At 34.6% G+C, this 17,631-nt stretch overlaps 2 protein-coding genes across 3 annotated transcripts; one reads left to right on the forward strand and one right to left on the reverse strand.

Annotated features, from left to right (window-relative positions):
• The first annotated feature begins 488 nt into the window (after window positions 1–488).
• LOC134240524 (asparagine synthetase domain-containing protein 1-like) lies at window positions 489–7,450 on the forward strand. The gene is made up of 13 exons (XM_062722623.1): window positions 489–530; window positions 659–859; window positions 1,001–1,123; window positions 2,259–2,378; window positions 2,807–3,429; window positions 3,536–3,607; window positions 3,835–3,934; window positions 4,060–4,094; window positions 4,507–4,651; window positions 4,936–5,003; window positions 5,978–6,061; window positions 6,419–6,509; window positions 6,644–7,450. The coding sequence occupies exons 1-13, from the start codon at window positions 489–491 to the stop codon at window positions 6,830–6,832; spliced, it is 1,893 nt and encodes a 630-aa protein (XP_062578607.1). The 3' UTR covers window positions 6,833–7,450.
• A 589-nt stretch (window positions 7,451–8,039) lies between these two features.
• LOC134240503 (serine/threonine-protein kinase STK11-like) lies at window positions 8,040–13,496 on the reverse strand. 2 transcript variants are annotated; one of them, XM_062722595.1, is made up of 9 exons: window positions 13,035–13,496; window positions 11,893–11,976; window positions 11,344–11,433; window positions 10,372–10,504; window positions 10,090–10,226; window positions 9,876–10,003; window positions 9,411–9,468; window positions 9,025–9,245; window positions 8,040–8,415 (listed from the first exon to the last, which is right to left on the reverse strand). In XM_062722595.1, the coding sequence occupies exons 1-9, from the start codon at window positions 13,367–13,369 to the stop codon at window positions 8,324–8,326; spliced, it is 1,278 nt and encodes a 425-aa protein (XP_062578579.1). In that variant the 5' UTR covers window positions 13,370–13,496; the 3' UTR covers window positions 8,040–8,323. The 2 variants fall into 2 exon arrangements, 1 of the variants encoding a protein (XP_062578579.1); XR_009986461.1 differs by having other exon boundaries at window positions 8,276–8,415; window positions 8,941–9,245.
• Window positions 13,497–17,631: the final 4,135 nt, after the last annotated feature.

The raw sequence follows: 17,631 nt of genomic DNA on the forward strand, positions 1-17,631 counted from the left end.
TTGTCCCAGTAATCTTACTAACATCTCAGTAACTTTTTTTTAAGTCTAAAGGCATGGCACAAATATCTTTTTTGAGTAAGAAAGCAATGGAACATGTCATTTAAAAAAAAAATTGTTTTGTACATCATTAGGATAAATTTTGCATGGTCCCTTAATTAATTCCTTCTTTCTACAATTAGTGCCGACAAATTTCTTTTTCTATATTTTTATCATAAATACTATAGAAAATATCAGAATAAAAACAAATAATAAACCAGGAAAAAGGCCAAAACAAGAAAAGATTGGAAAAAGCTCTGCATCATACTTTTAATTTGTCAACAAATAATACGGAATTTTGAATTCCGCTCATTATAGGTTTAAAAATTAACTTATCTTCATGTCTTCTTGTTTTGAGTTCGGTAGTTGACAGTAAACACGCCTGATGATACCACATGTATAACAGTATTTACACAGTTGTTACAGTAGAGTGAATATTTTTTTTAGATATCATGTGTGGAATTTGTTGTGTTTTACTTCGGGGAGAAAATGAGGCAAGGATTTCCTTATATATTTAAAGATTACAAACGTTTTAAAGAATGTATAATTAGAGTAACTGTTTGTGGTATTTTTTTTTTTAGCACGCTTAGCAATCATTTCTCTGTGTTATTTCTTTTCACAGGATTATACATTTAGTTGCTCAAGACTTAAGAATAGAGGCCCAGATGCAAGTTCTCAGACTGTGGTTACCATCGATTCGCAGACAAAGTTAACCCTTACTGGACATGTGCTACACATGAGGGGACCACTTACTCCACAGCCGAAAACAGATAAACACGGAAACTGTCTTTTGTGGAATGGAGAGATATTTGGGGGGTTACAAGTCAGTATCTGTTCCCAAAATCTTCAATTTATCGTAAAGCTTGGGGAAATGTTGCTTGATTTTTATAAAGATTTAATATATATTTGACCGTACATATAAACATACAAGTCTTTCTGACTGGCCAACATTTTTTCTTAAAAGATCGCAGAGGAGAAAAATGACACAGCTGTGCTGTTTGAAATACTGTCTGAAAAAGCAGATCCACAGCATGTGATTGATACATTTTCAAAAATACACGGGCCATGGGCATTCGTTTATTGGCAGGTAAGCTTAGAGAGGGTGATCATTACTTTTTTATGTATTTTGACAAATATTTTTATAGGTAAGTATGTAGGTTTCTTTTTAAATATTAACAGGGCATTGTTGGTAAATGACACACACACACAGAGAAATATACATTTTAATTCTGTTCATTTCTGTAAACTTTTGACTGAGTTTAATACAGCTTACTCCACTTATATTGAACTCGCTTATTTTGAAATTCCGCTTATTTTGAAATAAAAATAAATCCCCAGTTTTTGACTCTCATATTCTTTGTATTAAAATAACGGTTATATTGAAATCGGCTATATTGAAATATCACTTATATTGAAGCCACTGATCGGTCCCCACAGGTGATAATGAGTTGTTTTCATAACGGTTATATTGAAGTACTCCCTGGCGGCTGTTATTTAAGTTGGCGACAGAAATTATGCCTGACTGACCAGTTGATTTAAAAACGTGTGAATAATTAAGTTTTCACCTGATGTGTTTTTATACTGCTCTTACGAAATACAATTATTTACTGCTAAATTCTTTGTTTCCATGTATATATTACATACGGAAGTACTTAGGCTAAAGGCAACATAGTAACCCCCATAGATCTAGAAAAAACTTAACTTTCGAATTAAATACGTACTGTTAATTGCTAATGATAAACCTAAATTCAAAGCTAAGAGATCAACCCGTCAGGAGTACACTTACGATAAAATACATGCAGCGTTTAGCAGTTTGACATCAGTGATTTTTCTCCAGAATGTGAATAAATGCGATCGGGGAATAATAATGAAGTTGAAGATTGATAAAAAAGAAAGAAAAACAATTATTTATACGTTCAAATACTAATATTTCATGTAATCTGTACACTGTTATAGGTAAACAATGACAAAATTAATTTGTTCGGGTTTGTTCTTTAATTTAAAATCGGGATTGAAAATGGCGGCTTCACGATTTCGCTTATATTGAATTACGGATATATTGAAATAATTTTCATGGTCCCCTAAATTTCAATATATCCGGAGTAGGCTGTATACATTTTCTTGAATGCAGATCTAAACCCAAGTAGAAGAGGTAAAAAAAATTGACAAAATATGAATAAGAAAATATATATTGGATTTTAAACAACATAATTTACTTCCAGGAAGAAAAGAAAAGATTGTGGTTTGGAAGAGACTTCTTTGGAAGACGAAGCCTTTGTTGGCACTTACCAGAAAAGAAGAACGACCCCTTCATTTTGACATCCGTGCGACAAAACACTGAGGTATCAATCTCTCTCTAATTGGGATATCCTAAACAACAGAACACTTGTATTATCACAAGGAGATGCTTGCATATTTATTACTAATCTTGCAGTTACTGTTCTTAAGTCTTAAGTTTGAGAAAAAATTAGATTAAAGAATTTTTTTTCAAAATCTTATTCAATGTATATTTTTTTTTACAAATCAATGACACCCTTTTACAGAGCCACCCTAACCCTAATTCCATGATTTTTACAAATTTATCTCTCACTTACATATACTAAGGAAGGTTTTACAACACACACAATAAACCCACCAGTTGGGCACAGTGAGTCATATTAATGTCCAAACATCCTGACTCCTCATTTAGTAAAGAAACCATTTTGTTTAAATGTACTGTAGATTAGAACAAAACTGTTTCTTAATTTCTATTTCCCTATTTTGATTTCAGGATTTACAGGAGGTTCCTTCTATTGGGATTTATTCAGTTGACCTCACACACACAGAGTTTTTAAACATGACCCTGTACACCTGGACTGATGCTGTGTGGCCAGGAACTATGGAGCCAATAACTACTGAAAACCTACGGTCAGGATTAATGGGCAACTCAGACTGTAATGTAAAGATCGACCTACACCCTGACTGCCACCTCAATAAAAATATTCCACCATTAAACAAAACTCTTCCCGACCTTGACCCCTCCAAGGTTATAACTAAGGATCAGGAGTCGGTGATACATAACTTACTAGGAGAAACTCAGTTTAAGTCGTGTGTGGATGACCTTATTCGTCTACTATTACAGAGTGTAACAGATCGTGTGTTTAATCAGGTTATGTTGTCTCATGGAGATTATAAATATCGTGTTAATCCATCAACTTCATACAACTCCTCAGACTTAGAGAATGCAGATGAGATTCACAAGTTAAAATCTGAGTCAGTAGAGTGTTCTGTGTCCAGTGAGTTGAGTAATGTAAGTCTAAATCAAGAAGATGGAGTGGTGAGAGGACCAGCCAAGGTTGCCGTGTTATTCTCTGGAGGAGTGGACTCGGCAGTGATAGCGGCTTTGGTTGACAAGTATGAAGATTTTGATTTATTAAGTACACTGTTGATTTTATTAAAAAGTAATATGGAAAAGGTCTGTTCCTTTTTATATATGGAATTTTCTTTTTCCATTCTTTAGGTGTCTGCCAGCCCATGAGCCTGTAGACCTTATCAATGTAGCCTTTGAAAGAATTGTTCCACAAAAGCAAAGGTATAATTTTTTTGGTACATGTATGATTAGTACAGATTACATATGTATTTACTGTTTATCTCGCTCCTTCAATGATGAGTTGTATTGTTATTGCTGGAATGGCTGGCAGTATGTCTGACTGTTAAAAAATATCGTTTGACCTATACATGTAATTCAGAACTCTTGACTAAAATGGTTCACAATTGTCATCATTTTGTTATAAATGAGGCTTTAATTAACATTCATAGAAATCCAAGTGTGGAGGAAGCTTGGAATGTTCCAGACAGACAGACTGGGATAGTAGCTGTACAGGAACTCAATCCAGACAGGAAGTGGAACTTTGTTATGGTAAAGCAGAGTAACAGATAATTACTGATATATCATTGTCATTTATCAATGTGTTCTCTTGTTGATATTCTGTACCACAGTAGTAACTTTACTCTATGTTTTTTTTTTTTTATTAATGTTAACAGGTGAATGTAAGCATTGCTGAATTACAAAAACAAAGGTAAACTTACAGTACTTAATTTGTAATTTGAAATGATAAATGTGTGATTAAATCTTCAAAGGGCATTATTTATATCTACATCATGCTAAATCTCTGACCTGATCAATGCACAGGGTTCAAGGAGGCTTTGACTCGTACACAGGGGGTGTTTACTCCTCCAAGGCACCCGATCCAACCTCTGGAAATTCAAGGAATTAATGTTTTATGGCACTTTTACAAATTTGTTTTTTTAATCATGTATTCATCTGCTGAACAGGTTTACAAGAGAAGGATAACTCTGAATACTGATAATTAAGAGACCTGTGTTTAACTTCTGTATCTTCAACATCAAACTATTCATACTGCAGCATTGAATGAGATTTCTTTTAATACTACATGCTTAATAAACTTGTGTACATTTATATCATTACAGAGCAGAACACATCCGCCATCTTGTGTATCCGTTGGAGACTGTACTTGATGATAGCATTGGATGTGCTGTGTGGTTTGCTGCCAGAGGAGAGGGTATTCTGGGGAATGGAGAGCATGTTGGGATTCCGTACAAAAGTAGTGCTAAGGTGTGTACAGTTTCTTTGGCATGGTTTATCTTATTGTGTACACACAGATTTCATTTACTTTTCATTGTAGCATATGAATTAATGTTATCTTATGTAAGGGTAGAGGTTAATGAAAGCTTTCTGACCCTTATTTAATGAGGTCAACAAGTATGAGATCTTGATGTTTGATACTTATTTCTGTAAGTAATATTGTGTAGTTTGGAGATTTTAGTTACACTATCTGTCTCTATAGGTAATATTGTGTTGACTGAGAGCTAACTTTCTGCATGTTTAACTTTCTCTAGGTAATATTGTGTGGCATGGGTGCTGATGAGCAGTTTGCTGGATATTCCAGACACAGAGGAAAATTTGAGTGAGTTATTATTTGTAAAGATTATTAAAGCATAGAATACTCAGATTTCTTTGAAGTTGAGCCACATTAATAGTTTTTTTAAACACCTAAAACTATGTTTTTTTTACTATCAATTGCACTGTCTACTCAGAGCTCCAGATAAGGTGCATATTTGTAGAAATACGCATTGAATTTTACAAAAAATGCATTGAAAATAAAAATAGGGTGTACAATTACGCATTAGCAATCGTAGATATGCATTTCATCACGAAAGTACTGCGTACAATAGGTTAAAAAATGCAGGTACAATTTACTTAATGATATGAATTGAGGTTAATTCAGTGTTTAATTTTTCTCCAAACGAAGTTAAGATTTCAAAGCCTTTTAATGACCAGGAATATTCTAGTAACGGTGACAATGATCTCAAATTCGGTCGGAAGAATCAGAGATCTAGATTAAATCAATTTCTATGAATAGAAAGACTATGCACTAGGCATAACTTTTTTATTATCGGTTCATAGCCAATTTTTCATTTCTCTCAACTTGCCATGTATTTACAAAGATTCTTTTCTCTCAGTTTACTCTTGATACGATATGTTAAATGAAGGGAAATTTTTCTGTGTCTCTGACTCTATGGTACCTTGACCTACTGTATAATCTTCCTTGTAAAAAGGATGCTTCCCAATTTTAGCAAAAGTTTTGTTGGTTTATTTAATAAATGCAGGAACTGACCTTTGTGGTTTTTTTCCCTCTTCAAAAACATTACTTCGATTACATGCTCAAAATCAAAATAAAGGTCAAAACATTTATATATAAACAAAATACTCATCAATCATTTTGATGAAAATCAAAATCTGCATTGATTTGAAAATCAGGGAGTAAATACACTTTGGGGTAAGAAATTATCTGGAGCTCTGGTCTACTGAAGTTTTTTGTCAATATCATATAAGTTAACCTTTACAGTAGTCAATCTTCTTCAACTGTAATATTTGTAGGGAGTTAGGATGGCAGGGCCTTATTGATGAAGTAGAAATGGAAGTTCAGAGAATTTCTGCCAGAAATCTAGGAAGGGATGACAGGTAATCCATAAATATTATCACCAAGATTATCATCACTTGGGCATCTCCAGGAAGTCTCATGGGTTTTTTAAGTCCATAAATGAAAATGACACACATCTTAATGTAAAGTGTGACATTCAAATCAACTTAAAATCTATGGGGCAAAAAAGGACAATCCAAGGATTCAAAAATTGAGGTTTAAATAGATTTATGTTTAGATACTTAAAAGAAAGAGTGATTGAGACTTTTGATTCACTAGGGCATACCCAGGGTATTCAAGATAAAGTGTTCCAAATACAAAAGGTGAACTGTGAATTATTTTTAGGCAATCGAAGTTGAAGGACTGGATATGTATTAAATCCTAACATATATTTTCAGAGTTGTGACAGATCATGGAAAGGAAGCCAGATTTCCATTTCTTGATGAGAATGTTGTGTCCTACCTTCAGTCTATTCCTATACAAACCAAGGTCTGTCTGAGAAATTATTTATCCATCCAATTAATTAATGTTTTCTTTCATCTCCTTCTTTGTGTAAATTATAAAAACTTAATTAATCCAATTTTACAATAAAATCTTAATTATATTTCCCCATTATATAACAGGCTGATCTACGCTACCCCCGGGGACTAGGGGAGAAGATCCTCCTGAGGGCCTGTGCCGTGAAGCTGGGACTGATCAAGTCAGCTCTGTTTCCAAAGAGAGCTATCCAGTTTGGATCACGGATAGCTAAAACTGAGAACAATAAAGAGAAAGCTTCACAGAAGTGTCCAAGACTGGCTGATCCCACGTGACAATCAACAAGTGAGAACAGAGAACACCCAGCATTGTGTTATCCCAAAAGTAGGCCAAGATGGGACAAGGTTCAAGTCCAATAACTGAATATATCAAGTGGCAGTACGGTGTACAGACCAAGTCATTTGCTGTGATTCAACAATAAAATTTGACATCATAGTTTAGGCATCTACTTGACATCAGAATTGACAGAGTTAAATTGTAATTATCATGTTTTGTCCAATTTCGAAAATTTGTGTACAGTAATCATACTTAAATATGGAGACAAAAGTCTTCCAACATTCTGAATCGAAGGGATGTTTTTCTTTGCTCTTCACCTGATGTTTATAATTCAGTTGTACTGCAATGGCCCAAGATCACATCTCAATACTGTTTATTCATTTTAACCAGAAACAAATCACGTCAAGAACTCATTTCTCTGTTCTTAAATTTTGATGTTCTTCTCCTCTGCTACAGTTAATTGGAACAAATGGTACATCATATACATTTATTTCTCAACTAGTCATGTGAAATGCCACAAATTCCCAATATGCAGTTCTGTTCCCTGTAATTTTTATGAATGTTGAACAATGCACAGCCTAATAAAATATCAAAAGTACTAAATTCATTTTGTTCATTAGATTTAAAATATTTTATTCTTCATCTTATCGAGTCATATGACACTCCGTAACTTAGTTATTGGGATTACATTATTCCCAAGTGACATTAATCTGTTGTGTGATATACTCTTAAGTCTTTTCATTTTTAGAAACAAAAAATTGTATATAGCTGTTTTATAATATCATTAAAATGTATTTAAGATGAAAACTGCAATGCACTTGCAGGATTGATCTCCCTTTAAATAAGTTGTGTTTACATATCACCTTGATATCAAAGGATTTTTTGACCTTATGAAAGGGCATTTCACCTTCTAAGATATTGGTCAGGTCTGACAATTCTAGGCCAAATACTAGTAGCCTTCAAATCAAGAGGCAGATTCGTTTTTTTTTCAGTGTTTTTTTTTTTTATTTGAAGGTATGACCTACTTTTCGCATGTAACACATCTTTTGAGCTGAACAAGCTTGATGATTTGAAGCCTCATTGCAAAAGTTATGAGCTAAACTCAAAAACAGCTAACAGAGAGATGGGAGGACATGAACACCATACCATAATAAGCCCATCTGATATGGGCATATAAAATTCATTGAAAAAATAACAAACACTGTGTTCTTTTTTTATATACAAGTGATTTCATTGAGGCTTTTTGACATGACATCAATGGAATGGATATACAAACTTAACTACCATAATAAAAACAAATCACAGTTAGCTCTGTTATGTACAATCTAGTCTGCACCAAACAGAAAAACACTGGTCCTCGGCCTTTGGAGGTTATATTGAGACTAATGTTAAAGCTGATCCCGCCCACACAAATATCCCCTACCCTGAAGTGCCCCGCCCCCTGATTACAGGTCCCCCTCCCTATTAAGTTGTGTATAACTTGGTAATTGTTACGACGGACGACAGGAACTGAGTAGCCCGCCCTTTGACTTCCTCTTCTTTTTCTTCTCTGTGTTGTTAGCTTCACAATTGTTACTGGAGTCTATAAAGAGAAAGAGACAGGTTGAAATTAAAATAAAAAGTAAACTAATACCAGTACATGTACCAATAAAAAAATTAACATCACCATATAAATATTTAAGAATGGAGATTGATTGAGAAGAGAGTTATACAGAACAAATACTGTATATAAAGAAAATGATTGATGGGTGTCTTTTATAAAGACAGGTATGGAGATAACGTGATCAAGGCAAGTGTTACCTGTATTTAAGATATAGAGATTAAGTGAGTTACACACAGGTGTTGACTCAGTCACTTTGAGCATCAGCTTAGTTGATCTCAACTTGAGGATGTGAATCGATCATGTTTGAGTAATAATTGACATGCTACTCACTTTGTGCCCGGCTGAGCAAAGCTGAGCTCGACTTGAGGATGCGAGTCGATCGTGTTTGAGTAATAATTGAGTGTTGACATACTACTCACTTTGAGCCCCGGCTGAGATGAGCTTGACTTGAGGATGTGAGTCAATCCTGTTTGAGTAATAATTGAGTGTTGACATGCTACTCACTTTGAGCACCAGCTGAACTGAGCTTGACTTGAGGATGTGAGTTGATCGTGTTTGAGTATATTTGAGTGTTGACATGCTACTCACTTTGAGCACCAGCTGAACTGAGCTCGACTTGAGGATGTGAGTCGATCGTGTTTGAGTAATAATGGTCCTCTTGGTCCTCCTCCTCTTCTTCCTCACTGTTGTGGAAATGGAGGTCCTCTAAATACGGTATCACCGTGAAACCACGCAGCATGTCATCATGTCCCTGTATAGGCTTAAATGCCACAAACCCAGGGGTCACAGGGTGCTTCCTCCTCACCCAACTGTAAAGGAGACAGGCACGGTAATCATAAGGACAAAAATTCATACCTCTCTAATAGAAATTATAAACAAAAAGAACCAACCTTTTCACATAATTTCCTTCACCAAATATAAGCTTTATACAAAAATAACAATAATGTGCCATTTATAAGCTGTAAGTCACTTACTCGTGTCTCTTAATCCGTTGCAAAGTTACTCTGTTTGCTGCCTCATACTGTAACATCCCTGTTCAGGAAGAATAAGTCTTATATCATACATCAATGTTGTATCTGAGTAAAAAATTGTACAAAAGGCTTCTTCAAAGGTACAAATGTAATCAGGAAAGAAAATCTCCCTCTCATTTTAGTTTTCATGCCTTGTATTAAGGAACCAGTATTAGGTATTTACATAGAAGATTGATAATCTACAAGATAGTAAGCACTATGTATCTGATAACCAACAACAACAAATGAGCTATTACTTAAGGTGATTATTCTGATAAACCAATTACCAGAAAAACACAAAATAAATATGATTTCCAAGATAAGCTTCATTTAATGTGTATTACCAAGCTTTTACAAGAAAACATAGTTATGGTAACCTAATATCTGTGGAATTGAGGTTTTTCGATTTGTTGAGGTGATTAGACTGACCTGTGAGCAGATCTCTCAGATTATCCTCCACTCCTTCAGGGATTTTGTACTGACCCTTGCCAATGTTTTCAAATAATTTAAATATATTGTCTCCTTCAAATGGATATTCACCTGTAGTCATATTGTACCTGTCAATAAAAATGCAGCAATGCAAATCAAAATGTTAAGTCTATATCTGAGAAATTCCTTTGGTGAACGGAGTTGAATCCCTTACAGTGTAACGCCGCTGGACCAGATATCCACTTTGAATCCAGAGAAGGACTCCAATCCGTTGGCAATCTCGGGAGGCTGGAATGCTGGGGTTCCCTGACTGGTGTGACATGTGTCGTCTACAGCAAAAGTATCAATGGCCTGAAAATGTCACACAACAAATGGTTAAACAGTCATAAATATTGGAACATGTATCTGATACTAATTACAGAGATCTGTAGATGGAAAGAAACTTCCATGATTTTTCATATACATTTCTGACATTTGTACAATAAGCAATATTTACCTCTGCAACACCTAGATCCGTAATTTTCAGAATTTCCTCTGTTGACAGAAGCAAGTTTCCAGGCTTGATGTCTTTGTGAACAATTCCTTGCCCATGGAGGTATTCCAAGCCTTCAACCAACTGACGGAAATACCTATAGTAGTCAAATACATAGGCATGCAGATACCGATACAGGGTTATTTTTGCCCTTTCACACTTGCAAACAATTCTGTCCCATTTTGAAATCGCCCAATCAGTTTTGTTTCAAACATTATATCAAAGATGAGTTTGTCTCTTTTTAAATTTGTCCAACTGAGGATAGGGCAAAAGTAGCAAAAATAAAATACCCGGTAGAAGCAAAATTTTCCCTGTCTACAGTAACCTGCAGATTCAAAGTCCTCAGTACATATATACCTCACAAGTCATATTAGGCAAGATACATGATGAATTAATGACAAATTATGAAAGAATGCAGTAATCTTTGAATACATATACAGGTATATGAAACTACTGTACAGTGTACATATGTATTTTAAAGCAATATGAGCCGCATGTTTGACATCGGAAAAAAAATAATTCAAATGTGTTATTGACTATTTCAATGACAGGAAAAATAGAACATTTATAAACTTCTTTTGTTCATATTTGCTATGGAAGAACTTTTTATAAGCTTTGATTAAAGCAAAATTGAATTATTGTCGTCCTGTACAATAATGATTTCTTATATAATACTGTATACAGAAATGAGGTGTGAGCAGATCTCTCTTATATAATACTGTATACAGAAATATTTCTTCTGAAACATTTTATAACTTTATTTTGGTCTTATTGATCATATTGGTTTAGATTACATACAGATAAATCATAATAACACATTTTACCAGCAAAATAATATTCTCCAAAATGCAGCTCATATTGCTTTAAAATCAGAACTTGTTAATGCTCTAAAATATCAGAATTTCGGAGAGTATGGACTTTAAAGATTAAACTAACCTGTGAGCCTGAAAAACAGGGAATTTTTTATCTGGTGCTGCTTCCAACAATTCTTGTAATTCTCCCACACAGAACTCCATGACCATATACCTGGAGCCATTGTTAAGGATGATGGACTTCATAAACTATATATAGATTACATACTAAACAGATGTTGAAATTTATCCCAGGATCTAAACTATAGTGTAGCAACCATTGGCTGTAAACCACGAACTTTAATTTCTTAATTTTGTATCATGATAATTATAAATCTCTATAAACTGTTTGACATATGGTTAGCATACGGCACATTCTAATATTTGGAGGACTTATAATATCTGTACCGATGAAGTCTGGGGAATCTACCAGTTTTCATGTTTGCACTACTGCATTTTAATCATCTTCATGAAAAAAAAAGTTGCATACCATTCATCTTGTGAAAAAATATTTACCTATTTCATTAAAAACATAACTCAATTTTATTAAGAGCTTTAAAATATGACCTTGTCCCATGAAAACTTAAATTTTGTAAGAATATGCATGATCAGCTGGTCCAGAGAAAAAGGATACATTTTCTGTTTCTCTTCATTTTCAATCAAATCAGATAAATCAATAATGTGTCTGTGTTTAAGTCTCTTCAACAGTTGAATTTCCCTGAAAATGGAAAACAAAAATATTACTGGTATTTATTTTGAAAACATGTTAAACATAATGAACATGTACACAGTAACACATATTGTATGCAGTCAACACTGGCAAGACTTTTGCAATTTTGCAGAGAGTTTTCTTGGGGAAAAATTCAACCACACATTACTCTCAAAATGAGAACATGCCTGATCAGGTAACCACTGGTTCCAAAGAAACAGGCCCAATAAGAAAACATTACATTTTGTTGAATGTACTGAAAGGGACTTTGAAAGATTTCGGAATACAGACAATCAGGACTAGACAAATTCATTCTACAGAGAGTGTACACTATGTACCTTGTGTAACTTAGAAAACCTCATCATCAGTTAGAAAACCACATCATTTTAGGATGACAACATAGGCGTTTGAATGGAATATTTTAAAATTGATACTTTGTGGCCTTCTAGGACTATTTGGAACAAATGAAAATGTTTAGATGCTCTTTGGGTTGTCTATCCAATTTTTTACAAACAGAGAGCTACAGATCTGCAGCTAGCCAGAAGCATGTTTTCATTGTTAAATTATACCAGGAACCTATTCTTGTTGTAATTCATGGAACAAACCTGACAGGAATAATAGAACTCTGCAGAACTCTAAATCAGTGCAAGGCATGGACAAACCTGTATTATTAGTTCCCTGATTTTACAGTCAAATTTCACATGTCTAAGAGTTATCTCCCATTGTCAATTTTTCCCACTTTGTCCTTTGTAAGTTACATATCAATACTATTAATCTTCAAATGTTATCGGACAATTACAATCTGTATGTAAGATACTGACTCATAGAGTTTGTAATGCTATAGAGGAAAAACAGTGTCTTACAATGCTTGACCCCGGATTGATCTGGCAAAGAGGAAAAACTTTTGTAAATGTGAAAGTCGTCTTTACTGAACATACAATAAAAATTCTGCACATCCATAAATTGATGAAAACCATTCACCCATCATTGATTTTCAATGCTTCATTCATATACCTGTTTGCACACATCAGCTCTGTCTGCTTAAGACTTAAAGGCTATAGCATTACCTTTTGACGTTTTGCTCCCCATTGTTTATTTTTCTTAGTTTCCTTCTTTTTATGATTTTTATTGCACGCCTCTGTAAGGTCTCTGTATCTAATGCTTCTTTGACTTTTCCATACGAACCCTCCCCCAAAATGTCTCCCATCAAATATCTGCCCACTAATTTGGCTCTTCGATGAGCTCGGTACACAACCTCTGCAGAATTAATTCGAGTTATTCGTGGTAAAATGTCATCGTCCCCATTTAGGAAACTGATTTGATCTAACATAGGTGAAATCCCTGAAGTATAATCGGTGGGTGCTGTATACACGGAATTTTGCACCAGTTCATGTTCTGCCATAGTTCCTTAATCGAGAAATCAGAGTGTTTCTGCGCCATGAAAATCATTACAAGTTGCATTTCTATTTCCAGCAGACATTCGCCGACTCCATAACACTGTATTGATTCTCAAACCGAGACTCACTTCCGCATACAGTTACTAATTACACGAAAAGCCCCTTAAAGACCAATTCGCTACAGATGATGATAATACGTAAAACTAATTATACAAGGGAAAACAGAATTTAAAATATTGTAAAAAAGTAGGTAAAGTATATGAAAAAATTATATCCAATAAAGTGATACGTAAATTTACAAAAAAAAAACAAGAGACACATGGGCCACATCGCTCACCGGAGCACATGGCATTGGCTAGTTAAAAAACACAAAACAGCTCAGTGTTGAATAGCTGCAGATCTGTAGCGTTCTGGTTATATATATTAGTCTTTGACCACTAACGCTACAGATCCCGTAATGCAAAAAGGTGCAATTTACGGCGCAAGATTTTTTGCGCACATTGGGGACAATTTCTCCACTTTCCAGCATCACTACCTTTCACTCCCTAATTCGAGACACATTCTAGAACCAATCTGTATATTTTATCCACCTCCCAACCCTTTATAGTTGTCTCTACAAGTGATAAACTCGCTTGATTAAAATTATTTGTTAGATTGCTGAAAATTCACAGCGAGTTTATTGCCTAGTCATGAGAGACAGCTTTATAAAGGGTTGGGACTGACGTAGATAAAATATACAGATTGGCTACAAAATTTGTCTAGAATTAGGGAGTGAAAGGTAGCTAATGGACCGGTGCTGGAAAGTGGAGAAATTCTCCCCAAAATTGCGCAAAAAATCTTGCACTGTAAATTGCACCTTTTTTGAATTACGGGATCTGTAGCGTCATGGTCAAAGACTAATATTTAAACATAACGCTACAGTTCTGCAGCTAAGTATTGAAAAGTTTACTTGTTGGGGGCGGGGGATTTGGATTTTCTTTTACTTGAGGATGTCACTATATCAATAAAGCATGCATAAATAACTTTGTCATACTTGAAAAGAACTATTTTACAGATTTTCCCAACTTATTTATTACTCGATCTCCCATTGTGACCCCTCACTAACCCCCACCCCCGGAACATTATTACAAATCTGAGGCTCCTATACATAATCATAGTACACAGATTTGAAGTTAATATTTTCTCTATAATATTACGACTTATATATTTTAATAGCATTTCTCACAAAAAATTAATTAAAAATCTTATTTCATTTAAGTTATTAAAATTTTAAATTTTTCCGCGGGTTTGATTGACACATCCTTGCACTTTCACAAATTTTAACTTTATTCTTAATCCTTAGGAAAGGTGGCAATCTTGTTGTATATTAATGAAAAATAATTATACTATAATCCAGAAAATTCGGAGTAGACATGTTCGAAAGCAAAACAAACACACAATATATTGTCAGTCCGTGCAGTTGTGGTGAGCAGACTTTGGCGATTTAACGCACCCGGTGAATCGTAAACACCAAACAATAACAGAGCTTTCGCCCTGTTTACAAAAACTGTGTACATAACACAAGTGTGCTCGATTTGCTTAACTCTGTACATAACGGAATGACGATACTTGTGAAGGAGTTTTGCTTTCTAACATTTCTACTCTGAATAAAATTATTTTTCTGGATTTAAGATTTAATGTTTCTCATTAATACACAACAAGATTGCCACTTTTCCTAAGGATTAAGAATAAAGTTAAAATTTGTGAAAGCGAAAGGAAAGCGAAAGGATGTGTCATTCAAACCCGCCAAAAAATGAAAAGTTTTAATAACTTTTAAATGAAATAAGATTTTTAATTAATTTTTGTGTGAAATGCTATTAAAATCTATAATTCGTGATATTATACAGAAAAAATTAACTTCAAATCTGTGTCCAAGTACCTTTAAAAAAATTCATCAAGTTCCTTTCAAAAGTTAACCTATGATTATTGTATCTATGGCAGCTGAAGAGAAAATGAAATTCATCTTCAACCTCCCCTGTGTTACATATATTACAAATTCTTTTATCTGTGGGTATAGATAATTGTACGTCTCCCCTTTTCTACGGCAAGGTTATGAGCACTAAGTCTCAATCTGCTACTAATTGATCTGTCTGTTTTCTTTTTTAATATATCAATATAATTTTTTCCGCAGCGTAAGAAATTATTAAAAGCAACTTGATAAAATTTTAGTTTAGATGAATTATGAATCTTTGCATTTTCCTCTTGTAAACATCAGTTGATCCGATATTCTTTGTTTTATGCTTCTCAGAAGTGGTTTTATTGAATTTTCTTTTTTAGTAATGAATGAAAATCCTAACTCTTTGAAAATTGAAAAAAAATATTTTTAGTCCATGAGTTTGTTTTGACCGTTATTTTGCAGATTTTAAATGCTAAAGTATTCTTGGAAATAGTAAGATTGTTCCAAAATTTTATACTTTGAATGAATTTGAATCTTCACTACTTGCAGATGCTTACATGTCAATTTGAAAAAAAAAACTTTTGTTCTGGAGAAGATTTTTTCCTATTTATTCTTATGCAAAACTTTAAGCCCTTATTGTGGCCCCACCCTAACCCCAGGTGTCATAATTTGAACAAATCAGAATCTAAATCACATGAGGATGCTTCCATAATTTCATAAAAATTACTAATCATGGATTCGGTACGTGTTCTCCAGAATTTGTTTAAAAAGAGCTATATTCCTATGTAAAAATTAACCCCACATTGTGTCCCCCACCCTACCCCCAAGAATTCTGATTAGAACAATCTTGAAACTGCACTACCCGAGGATGCTGTCATATAAATATTACCAATCATGCAATGGCTTTGCTGTTTTTGAGAAGATTTTAAAAGATTTTTCCTATATATTTCTATGTAAATTAAGCTTTGATTGCCCATTATGACCCACCCTACCGCTATAGGGGCCATGATTGGAACAAACTTGAATTGACTCTAACTGAGGATGTTCCCATTTTAATATCTCCAATCATGGCTTTGCTGATCTCGAGAAGAGGATTTTTCAAAGAATTTTCCTATAACTATTATTCCTGTGTAAAACTATGTTCAGCCATTGTGGCCCCATCCTAACATCGACGGTCATGATTTGCACAAATTTAAATCTACACTACTTGAGGATGCTTAGAATCCACATAAATTTTATCTTTCCTGGCTCAAAGGTTCTGGAGAAGAATTTATATTTTAAAAGATTTTTCTTATATATATTCGCATGCAAAACTTAGATCAGCCATTGTGGCCCCGCCCTACCCCCGGGGGTCATGATTGAACAAACTTGAATCTACACTACCTGAGGATGATTCTGCATGAGTTCAATCTTTCCTGATCCAGTGGTTCTGGAGAAGAAGATTTTAAAACTAGAAATATGTCTATTGGACATGAATATGACAACAAAATGAAGTGAGAGAGTCCCTAGATGAGGCTTGTCAAGCTGAAGAAGCATGATCTGCAGCAAAACGAACAGAACACAGTCAGGTAGAAGAGAAACTGGAGCTCGGTTCTGATGTGAATGTCATGGATTCAAAGGAAGAGTGGATACAAGAACAAGGTAAAGATCCGAGTATTGATAGGTTCAGAAAGCGTATAGATAATAAGGGTGCAGACTATGGCGAAAGCTACATAACAAAGGAGAAAGGTTTGTTATACAGGGTTCTCAAAACGGATAAAGACAGTCTACTAAAACAGTTAGTAGTACCAGAAAATTTAAAAGACAAATACTATCGATGGGTCATGACATTCCACTTGCGGGACATCTTGGCATCTAAGAAGACAAGAGAAGGAATTCTGATGAATTTCTTCTGGCCAGGTATTTTTGAGGACACAAAGAGGTACTACAAGTCACGTCCCAAGTGCCTGAAGAGAACAGCCAAAACTAGAGTAAGTAAGCTTCCTTTAATTCAGGTGCCGCCAATCGAGACGCCGTTTCAAAGGGTAGCTATATTGATATAGTGGGCCCATTACCCAGAACAAATAGAGTTAATCAGTACATTCTAGTTCTGTGCGATTACACAACAAGATATCCCGAGGCGATACCACTTAGAAGTCAAGAGGCAGAGGTAGTAGCTGAGGCGTTAGTGGAGGTGTTTTCGAGAGTTGGGGTCCCAAAGGAGATACTATCAGATCAAGGTACAAACTTGATGTCCTCTCCTATGACAGAGTTATGTCGCTTGTTAAGCATTCGTAAGTTGAACACCACACCTTACCACCCACAGGCAAACGGGCTGGTGGAAAGATTCAA

The sequence above is a fragment of the Saccostrea cucullata genome, unplaced genomic scaffold (assembly GCF_032062105.1).
Source record: "Saccostrea cucullata isolate Sc308-1 unplaced genomic scaffold, CSIRO_AGI_Scuc_v1 ctg175, whole genome shotgun sequence".
Lineage (NCBI taxonomy): Eukaryota > Metazoa > Mollusca > Bivalvia > Ostreida > Ostreidae > Saccostrea > Saccostrea cuccullata.

Excerpts from the sequence above, each read along its gene's own strand:
- LOC134240503 (XM_062722595.1), bottom strand. The coding sequence starts at position 13,369 with ATGGCAGAACATGAACTGGTGCAAAATTCCGTGTATACAGCACCCACC. Across the intron at positions 9,246-9,410 it reads CAACGGATTAAGAGACACGA|TTGGGTGAGGAGGAAGCACC; the intron begins GTAAGTGACTTA and ends TCTCCTTTACAG. Across the intron at positions 8,416-9,024 it reads CAGTTCAGCTGGTGCTCAAA|ACTCCAGTAACAATTGTGAA; the intron begins GTGAGTAGCATG and ends TTCTCTTTATAG.
- LOC134240524 (XM_062722623.1), top strand. The coding sequence starts at position 489 with ATGTGTGGAATTTGTTGTGTTTTACTTCGGGGAGAAAATGAG. Across the intron at positions 860-1,000 it reads AGATATTTGGGGGGTTACAA|ATCGCAGAGGAGAAAAATGA; the intron begins GTCAGTATCTGT and ends TTTTCTTAAAAG. Across the intron at positions 3,935-4,059 it reads GGAAGTGGAACTTTGTTATG|GTGAATGTAAGCATTGCTGA; the intron begins GTAAAGCAGAGT and ends TAATGTTAACAG.